Genomic DNA, 10,065 nt, shown 5'->3' on the forward strand with positions numbered 1-10,065 from the left:
GGAAATATATGGTTTACAAGCTTTTTGAACAGTGAATGGCATAGACGCATACTTGCAACAATGTATCAACAATGTATCATGAATGATGATTATATTTTATTGCTTTGAAATCCATGAGTATGTTCCAACTTTTGCCAAGAAATTGTTATTCACCATATTCAATTATTCATATTAATTTGTTTTTTAAATCTTAATTTAAATTTTACAAGAAATTGTTAGACTTTATATTTTCTTACCTTAAATTATGTCTTTTTAATGAATTAAGTTAATTAACTACTGAAATTAAACAGTAAAATATAATACTTATTAACGTACTAGTTTTTTACAATTAAAATAATTAATTTTACGAAAAATTTTGACGGGGCAAAAATTCCCGTTCGGGGGATAAATCCCCGTACGGAATAAATTCCCCGCGAAGCCCATGTTATCGGGCTAGGCCGGGACGGGGTTGGTCATAATTTTGTCCCCGCAGGCCGGGAACGGTCATGAGAAAAATCTTCGCCAGCGGGGACGGGCCAAGGATGGTCCAAAAAGAGGATAACCGGGACGGGCCCAGGGCATGGGGTCCCCGGCCTCGACCCAGCCCGCTCCCATCTCTAGTTTAATGGTTTTTTTTTGTTTTTTTTATTTTTTGTTTATACTTTTGTCAGAAATTGAAACGTAGTTTGTACTTGTCTAAAGTAATAAAGATAGATTGACAAATATTTTTTACTACCTTTTTTTTTCACAAATGTAACGTGACAACTCACAATTGGGTAGACGAGATCTATTACGAGCTGTTATGTCGTCTGTATGAAAGAATGATATTACTCTATCTAAAATGCTTGGCCATTTCCCAACCATATTTAGAGGAGAAAAAAAAAACTGTGCAGTCCTTCACTTATAGCCAAACTATCAATTCAGGACATATTTATTTTTATTGGCAAATCAGTCCTGAAAACTAACGGAAGTTAAAGGAATCTGTTGGTGACACAAAATCTCGGGGAAAGTACCAAATTGCCCATAAAATCTTCTCCTAAAAAATATTTAAATTAAAAATGTTAATAAAGAAATAAAATATTTAAATCTAAAAAATTAAAAAGAGTACATCACATATATGTAGAGATTGTAGAAAATCTTATATATAAGTGACGTGATATCACTCATGTTGCCACATTATTCACCATCATTTTATGTGTATCTACTAATTTAATTTTTTATATTAATTTATCTAATTATGTTTTGTCATGTCATTTTATATCCAAAATTCGAAAAATGAGAATCCAGCATTTCTTCACCCTTTGCTTCGTCTCTAATCTTTGTACGATTTATTTTTGGATTCGTGGTAGTGGTTGAGATTGGAAGGTGGTGGCTAAGGTATTTCAAAATTGAAATTAGACATGGTAAATTTGCAGGGATCAAATGATTAAGGAAGCATAAAATGAATTTTTTTTTGGAATTTAAAGAGTTAAGAGTTATAAACGGGGACAGACAGTTAGAGGGTTTACTTACTGAGCATTATTTTGTGCTCACCCCGTTATTTTCCTTTGTGGATGCAGGTTCTAGGTGATGACGCAATCGGAGGGGCGTCGGCAAGCGAAGAGGAATAGCTACACTGTTTCTCCTGTTTTGTCTTTTAAAATGCATTTTTGTAAACAGTAATCTTTGTGTATAAAAGACATATGAATTATAATGAAAAGAAATTTTGGGGCCTAATTTTATATTGTAATTATGCATGCATTGTACTAGTTTTCAGCAGTTGTTACAGGCAATGTCTTCAAAGATTAAAGCACTGACTTTATGTTGCATGTTGATAAGGTGAGTCTTTTAACACAAGTTAATTGATTATTTACATTTCCCAATATTTTTGCATTTTATATTATTATTGATTTCTTTTGATTTTTCATTGTTCTTGTTTGGTGCAATATATCAAGGTTTCGTTTGATTTGGAAGAATTCCTAAAGGGTTCACCTTCAACACCCCATAAAGTTGGTTATGTGTCTTTATTTCCAACTCTATTATCATCAGATTTTGGAGCTTTGTAGGATGCTCTTCTTTGGATCTGCTATCCCAAAGTGTTTGAGTGTAGACGCATGGGGGTAGGATCACATCAGCCTCATTGAGGTACATTCATCTTATCATTGATGATTTTTCTTATTTATCTTTTTTTTATTTTTCTTATTTATCTTTTTTATTTTTCTTTATTTCCTTATTTCTCAATGATAATCATGGTGGACATGCTGTCATTATTGATTTTTTTTATTAAAGTACGAGAGTTGTTATTGATTTGCTTATGTAACTTATGATGAGGTGAGAGGAAAAACAGGGTAAGAAGATAAATAGAATTTAGAACTATCAATTTAGAATTATCTTTCCATGATTTGTCGCTATAAGTTCTCTCACAAAAAAAGCTTGGATCTTGTAACGCCCACTCTGAGGTACGTCTTTGATTTATGTTTAGTTTGCCCTTAATGTGGTTATTTGGTGCTTGGTTAAGTTTGTATGTTGATATGGTTGTGTGGATGCCTTGATTTTGGTGAAGACTTGGCGAATTTAGGAAATGCAGACTTCGCGGGGGCGAAGAAAAAACTTCACCGTGGCGATGTAGGTTCTGTAATTTTTTGCCAAGGCGAAGAAAAATCTTCGCCGCGACGAAGAGTCGGCTGATTTTTCTTAGAAAGTTTCTAGAGAATTTTCCATAGGGGTGAAGTGACCATTCTACCCCTATTTAGCAGGAAAAGTGGGGAGTGAAATGTAAGAAAATTTCATTGAGAATGCTTTGGAGTGGGGGTGTATTTGTAAAGAATTAAAGGACAAGGATGGATTTTTTAAGAAAATATAGGGGCAAAATGGGAAAGAATGTTTAATTACATGAGATATTAAGGGTTCAAGCACACAAATCTTCTCATTTGCTTTATCCCACACACCACCTCTACCCCCGATTCTTTCATCTTTCCATCAATTTTCCAAGGTTGATTTGAGGGCTTTTGGTTGGATTTTTATAAGGATTTGATCATAAGTATCAAGAGGTAAGGATTCTTACTCTAGATATGAGACTAATTTATGTTAGTATGGAATTCTTATAGAATTTATGCTTAGGGTTTGAGAAAGAGAACAAGTCCAATAAAGATAGTGAGCTTTTGTGAAACTACTCAAAAAAAAGGTAAGTAAATCCAACTCTAACCCTTGTTTGAGCAAGTAAAGCATAGAGATTGTTTTATGTGAATTTTTTATGAAGTTCATATGCTTGAGATTTGTGTATGAAACTTGTTATTGAGTTTGATGATGATCCATGAATGGGTTTTCTACATGAGAAGGGTTGGTTGAGTTGATAGAATTTGATAGAAGTTGGGTTGAATTTAGAAAGAGTTTAAGAGCATTTATGAAGTGTATTTTCTTGGCTAGGATTTGTGATGATTCAAGGGAGTTTTACTCTAATTATGGATGATTTAAGAAAGAAGGAGAAGTATAGTTAAAGTAGAATTTAAGTATGCATGCTTGTTGTTTGATGAAATGCCTAAGAGAAGCATATGCATTAATAGAGAAAATTAATTTTGTGCAACATTGCATATTTGCACCTAAGAAAGAAGCATACGTATAAGCCATCCACATGCATATATTTGCATATGCATAAGAACTTAAAGAAAGAATAAATAACTTTAAGAGTAAAGAGAAAGAAAGAAAAACACTAAAGAATTAAAGAAAGAAAAGTGCTAAAGAAGAGAAAAGAATAGGTTGTTGCGACGGGGAACCCGTGAGTGCTAAGAAGAATTTATTCCCACATACACGCCGCCTTAATTGAGTGGCATAAGAAGAAGAAGAATTTGTATGGCCTGTAAGAGTGTATGTGGATGAGGGCTGTACGAAGAAGAATTTTCTATATGCACGCCACCTTAATTGAGTGGCCTAAGAAGAATAAATAATTTTTACAGTCCGCAAGAGTGCATGTAAATGAGGATTGTACTCACTCACACGGCCAAGGTTCCAAATCCATGCATCAACTGAGTCCGATCGGCACAGAAAAAGAATAAGAATAAGAACAAGAATAAGAATAAGAATAAGAATAAGAACAAGAATAAGAATAAGAAAGAACATAATAAGAAAAAATGAGAAAGAATGAGAAAGCTTGAGCCAACAAGAAAAAAAAAGAAAAGAAAAGAAGAGCTTAAGCAAGCAAGAAAAGAAACAGAATAAGAAATAGAAAAGAAGAAAAGAAAAGGCATTTCGGTGAATTACTGCATGTGCATGGCATTCATGCATATTACCATGATTTCCATCATGGTTAGTGAGAATAGAAAGACAAGAATAAAGAAGAGAAAGAATAGAGTACGGAAAGAACCCAAAGTATAAGTCATAGGGATCGAGGAGTAGAGGATTTACTTACTGAGCATTTTTGTGCTCACCCCGTCATTTTTCCGTGCGTTACAGGAAATAGGTGAGAAGCGATCGGATGGACGTTGACAAGCGGAGAGAAATGGCATGACTGTCCACTATTGTAAACGTTTTTGTATATGTGGTTTTGCTATGTACAAAATAATATATGTTAAGTAAAGAAAAGTTTTGGGCCCAACTACTTTTCATTTATTAAGTATGTATATTTTTCATAGTATATGTTCTAAGTATACTATTAGAAAAGAAGTTATTACAGATCTAATTATAACAGTTTAACTAAAGATACGTGGAAGCTCTTAAATTTTTTTTTTTTTTTTTAATCTTGTCACATTCCTACTTTATTTTCTTTTTCTTTTTTAGAGAATCGTCATTGTTACAAGGGATAAGAGATATATTGATAAAAATTAATCCTATTTTTTCGTTTTCATATATGTATAGCCTTGATTTAGTAAATGAGAATATGAAAGAATATGTTAGCAAAGAATGAGAAAGAAAGAAAAGAAAATGACTAGTAATTGTCTTTTAAGCTAACATGCAAGTATGAATAGTTTCTCATTTACTAAAGAATGCAAGTGAAGAATTTCCATAGCTTGGAAATTCATGTTGAAATGTACATAGTATCTCTTTCTATTCTCTTTCTGCAGCATGCTATGATATAAGGTTTTTGCGATGGAGAACCTGTGAGTGATAGAGATGCCCACATACAAGCTGCCACGAGTGAGCGGCCATAGCAGAGAGATACAATATTTGTATAGTCTATCAGTAGTGTATGTGGATGAAGACTGTACCCAGCAGAGCATACCTACATGCACACCACCACAAGCAAGCGGCCACAGCAGAGAGATACAGTATTTGTACAGTCCGTCAACAGTGCATGTAGATAAGGATTGTACCCACTCACATGGCCAGGGTTCCAAATCCATGCATCAACCTAGTCCGATCGGCAAACCAGAAAGAAGAAAGAAAAGAAAGAGAAACAGAGAAGAAAAGAAAGAGATACAACAACAGAAACAGAAAAGAAAAGAAAGTTGTTTTCTTAGGAAAATTTATTATTTTGCATATGTATTATGCTACTTACATGATTCAGTATTTCTTATGTGCTCGACAATGTACAGTTTTAATCATTGTCTTTGCACGTTGGTAAGTAGCAAATCAGAGTATCAGAAAAGAATGCATAATATCAAAAAAGAATGAAGAATATTATCAAAGATTAAAGTGAGAAAAGGAAAATCAGAACATGAGTAACGGAGGAAACACAGTAGTGTAGTTTGGTTTACTTACTTAGCAATTGTGCTCACTCCGTTATTTTACCGTTTTGTAGGTACTAGATGATTTACAACCGAGTGTGATGTCAAAAAGCGGAGGAGTTTGGCGGCACTGTTCAAGATTACCTTGTGCTTACTATAGTATATCAGTATTTTGTGTATATATTTATATGAATTACAATTAGAATTTTCGGAATTTACATTATGTATATATGTTTATAAAAGTTATTTAGTTGATTTTATCATATATTTCTCAAAGAATTATTAGCTATATAGTATATTACATTTTTGGTATCAGAGCATCGATTTTGGGAAATTGACAGTGTGCCTCTCTTGCCGTGTTGACGTACCGTAGCCGATTGTTGTAAGTTATTATTTTTCTCACTTGTATTAGCTGACTAATGGTATTGATGCTATGTGTTTTAGATGAGATAGATGACTCGAGTCGGTAAGAAGAATGCATCAAGTACGAGTGAGCCATCCAACTTGTTCGGATCTACTCCCCCTGTCCTCGATGAGGCAAGGATTCATACCATTATTCAGTAGGTATTGGCAGAGAGCCAGGGGAGACCTATATCGGAGAGAGTTGAGACCCCAGTTGTTGCACCGGCCACTAGAGAATAAAGAGAAAGGTCGGTACCTCCGATAGTACAGAGTCATCTTGAGCCTATTTATGGGTTACCTGGTCAATATCAGCCACCAGAATTTAGGGGTACGACTGATCCATCAGTGGCAGAAAAATGGATTAGATCTGTAGAGCGTAAGACAGCACTTTTTCCCAAGATAGATTGGAAGCAGATCCGTTATGCGAGTTTCTTATTTAAGAGTGATGCTCGGATATTGTGGAAGCTGATGGAGGAGACTCATGATGTAGCCACTATGAGTTGGGGAGATTTTAGACGACTTTTTGAGGCAGAATATAGGACAGCTGATAGAATGCATGAAAAGATACAAGAGTTTTTTAGCCTACGTCAGGTAATCAGTTTAGTGAAAGAACACTCCTTTGGATTTAATTCCTTGGGGAGGTTTGCACCAGGTATAGAGAGCACACCAGAATTAAGGATGAACAAGTTTGTGCATAGGCTGAATCTAGAAATAGCTCGAGATGTGATGGCAAGTGCCCAACCCCCTCAGACTTATAATGAGGCTTTGGAACGAGCTTTACGAGCTGAAGTATTTGTGAATAAGTTGACTTTATTAACTCCATCAGCAGTAGTGTCAAGTATTCCACCTCCCGCTCCACAGAGAGACAGGTTTGATACCCCCAATAGTAGAGAAAGGAAGAATAAGAAAAGATTTCAATCAAAGAGGAACAGGAGGGACGGGAAGAATAAAAGGCCGAGGACTATTAAGTTTCCCTAATGTCAGAAATGTGGGAAACATCATCCACGAGAGTGTCTCAAGGTTGTGTGTTTTAGATGCCGACAGCCCAGACATATGATGAAAGATTGTAAGGCCCCTCCTACAACCACAACACAGACATCTAGAGGTACTAATGCTCAGGTATTTACAGTTGCACAGAGTGAAGCCAAGGCCAGCGCCTCTGTAGTTACTGGTCAGTTATTATTTCATTTAGTTCCCCTTTATGCATTAGTTGATTCTGGAGCCACGAACTCATTTATTACACATGGGATTATAGAGAGATTGGGTTTGAAACCTATTACAGTAGATCAACCTATTAAGATAGAATTGCCAGATGGTGGTAGTGTGGTAACTCGGGAGATGCTTTCAGGGGAGTTCGTAGTGATCCATGGAAGGATGTTACCACTGGATTTAATTGTATTTGATATGCCCGACTTTGATGTTATTTTGGGCATGGATTTCCTAGGGAGATATGGAGTAGAGATTGATTGCCAAAAGAAGAAAGCAAAGTTTAATCTTGATGACGATAATAAGTTTATTTTCGGAGATGGCCATCAGCTTAGTATGTTGATCAGTAGTGTAAATGCCAAGAAGATGTTAAGAAAATGGTGCTCCGGGTATATTGCCCATGTGGTGCAAAGCAGTGATGTCCCTCGATCAGAAATCCAAAATGTGCTAGTAGTCCGGGAGTTTCCAGATGTATTTTTGGATGATTTGCCAGGTTTACCTCCAGAAAGAGAAATGGAGTTTAGCATTGAGTTGGCACCAGGGACAACACCGATTTCTAAAGCCCCTTATCGTATGGCCCTATCCGAACTCCAGTAATTAAGAAAGCAATCCAAGAACTCCTAGACAAGGGTTTTATTCGACCGAGCCATTCTCCCGGGGGTGCTCCTATTCTATTTGTGAAAAAGAAAGATGGGTCACTACGGATGTGCATATATTACCAAGAGTTAAATAGAATGACAGTGAAGAATAAATACTCGTTACCTTGCATAGATGATTTATTAAATCAACTGAAAGGAGCAACAGTGTTTTCAAAGATTGATCTGAGGTCAGGTTATCATCAAGTAAGAGTTGTAGAGCAACATAATGCCAAGACTGCATTTCGAATCAGATATGGGCATTATGAGTTTAAGGTGATGCCTTTTGGGTTAACCAATGCCCAGCAGTCTTTGTGGATTTAATGAACCGGATGTTTCATGATTGTCTTGATCGATTTATAATGGTATTTATTGATGACATCCTGGTTTATTCTAAGATAAGAGAAGAGCATGAAGAGCATTTGAGATTTGTGCTGTAGCGATTGAGAGATAAGAAGCTATATGTCAAATTTTCCAAATGTGAGTTCTAGCTAGATCAAGTTATTTTTTGGGCCACACTGTCTCAAAATAAGGTGTGTTAGTAGATCCCAACAAGGTAAAGGCAATCCTAGGGTGGCAAGGTCGAAGACAGTGAAAGAGGTTAGAAGTTTCTTGGGGCTTGCAAGTTATTACAAGCGGTTTGTAGCAGGATTTTCCCAGTTGGCTAAGCCGCTTATAGCTCTTACCAAATAGGGAACTCCTTTCATATGATTAGATGTGTGTGAAGAGAGTTTTCAAGAGTTAAAAAAAGACTCACCACAGCTCCTATTCTAGTGTTACCACAGGAAGGTGTAAACTATGATATTTATACAAATGCCTTACTTCAAGGACTTGGTGTTGTATTGATGCAATTGGGTAGGGTAATAGCTTATGCTTCTCAACAGTTGAAAGAATATGAGACAAGATACCCTATGCATGATTTAGAGTTAGCAACCGTAGTCTTTGCATTAAAGATATGGAGGCATTACTTGTATAGGGCAAAGAGTAGTATTTTTACTGATCATAAAAGTTTGAAGTATTTCTTCACCCAAAAGGAACTGAATATGAGACAAAGGAGATGGTTGAAGCTAGTAAAAGATTATGATTGTGAAATCAAGTATCAACCTGGAAAAGCCAATGTGGTAGCTGATGCCTTGAGTAGAAAAGCCTTTTTGTCTTAGCTCACAGTGTAGAAAGAATTATTGGAAGAATTTCTCAAAGAACAGATAGAGATGGTACTGGGAAGAATTTCCAGGTTAGAAATTCAATATACTTTATTGGAAGAAATTAAGGAAAAGCAAGCTATCGACGAGTGGTGTCAGAAAATAAGTCGACAAGTGTTAGAAGGCAAGATATCAGAGTATCAGATTTCAACTGGTGTTCTCAGTTTTAGGAGCCATATATGCATTCCCCAGGATATTGAGCTAAGAAAGAGGATTCTTACAGAGGCTCATGACACACTATATATTGCACATCCTTGAGGAACTAAAATGTATCAAGATTTAAAGAAGAGTTATCGGCGGCTAGGTATGAAGAAAGATATCGGTGATTATGTAGCAAAATATCTGGTTTGTTAACAGGTTAAAGCAGAGCACCAGAGACCATTAGGACTGTTTCAGCCACTCAACATTCCTGAATGGAAATGGGAAGATATATCAATGGATTTCATTACAGGCCTTCTAAGAGTTCAAATGGATTATAATGCGCTATGGGTGATAATAGATAGATTAACCAAATCAACGTGTTTTCTTCCAGTAAAGGACAGTACCACCTCAGATCAGTTGGCCTAGATCTACATCAGAGAGATAGTTAGATTGCATGGGGTGCCCAAGACAATAATATCAAATAGAGATTCTAGATTTGTTTCAGCTTTCTGGACTAGTCTACAGTGAAACTTGGGTACTAGGTTAGCATTCAGTATAGCTTACCACCCACAGACGAGTGGCCAGACCGAGAGAACCAATTAGGTGCTTGAGGACATGCTGAGAACGTGTTGTATGGATTATAAAATGACCTGGCATGAGATGCTACCATTGATAAAGTTTGCTTACAACAACAGTTATCATTCTACAATTAAGATGACTCCTTATGAAGCTCTATATGGTAGACGATGTAGATCCCCACTGCACTAGGATGAAGTAGGAAAGAAAGATGCTTTGAATACGGCTCTTGGACTAGAGATAACTTAGAAAATGATGGAAGACATTAAGTTGATCAGAAACAGA

The 10,065-nt window shown here is 36.1% G+C and overlaps 1 protein-coding gene across 1 annotated transcript; it reads left to right on the forward strand.

The window, feature by feature from the left end:
* Positions 1–6,332: 6,332 nt before the first annotated feature.
* LOC116111086 lies at positions 6,333–7,823 on the forward strand (the record flags this gene model as incomplete). Its single annotated transcript, XM_031397289.1, has 3 exons — positions 6,333–6,889; positions 7,055–7,191; positions 7,546–7,823. Coding segments are annotated over 3 exons (972 nt in total), but the record flags the coding sequence as incomplete, so codon positions are not given.
* Positions 7,824–10,065: the final 2,242 nt, after the last annotated feature.

This window comes from Pistacia vera, unplaced genomic scaffold, assembly GCF_008641045.1.
Source record: "Pistacia vera cultivar Batoury unplaced genomic scaffold, PisVer_v2 Contig625, whole genome shotgun sequence".
Taxonomy (NCBI): Eukaryota; Viridiplantae; Streptophyta; class Magnoliopsida; order Sapindales; family Anacardiaceae; genus Pistacia; species Pistacia vera.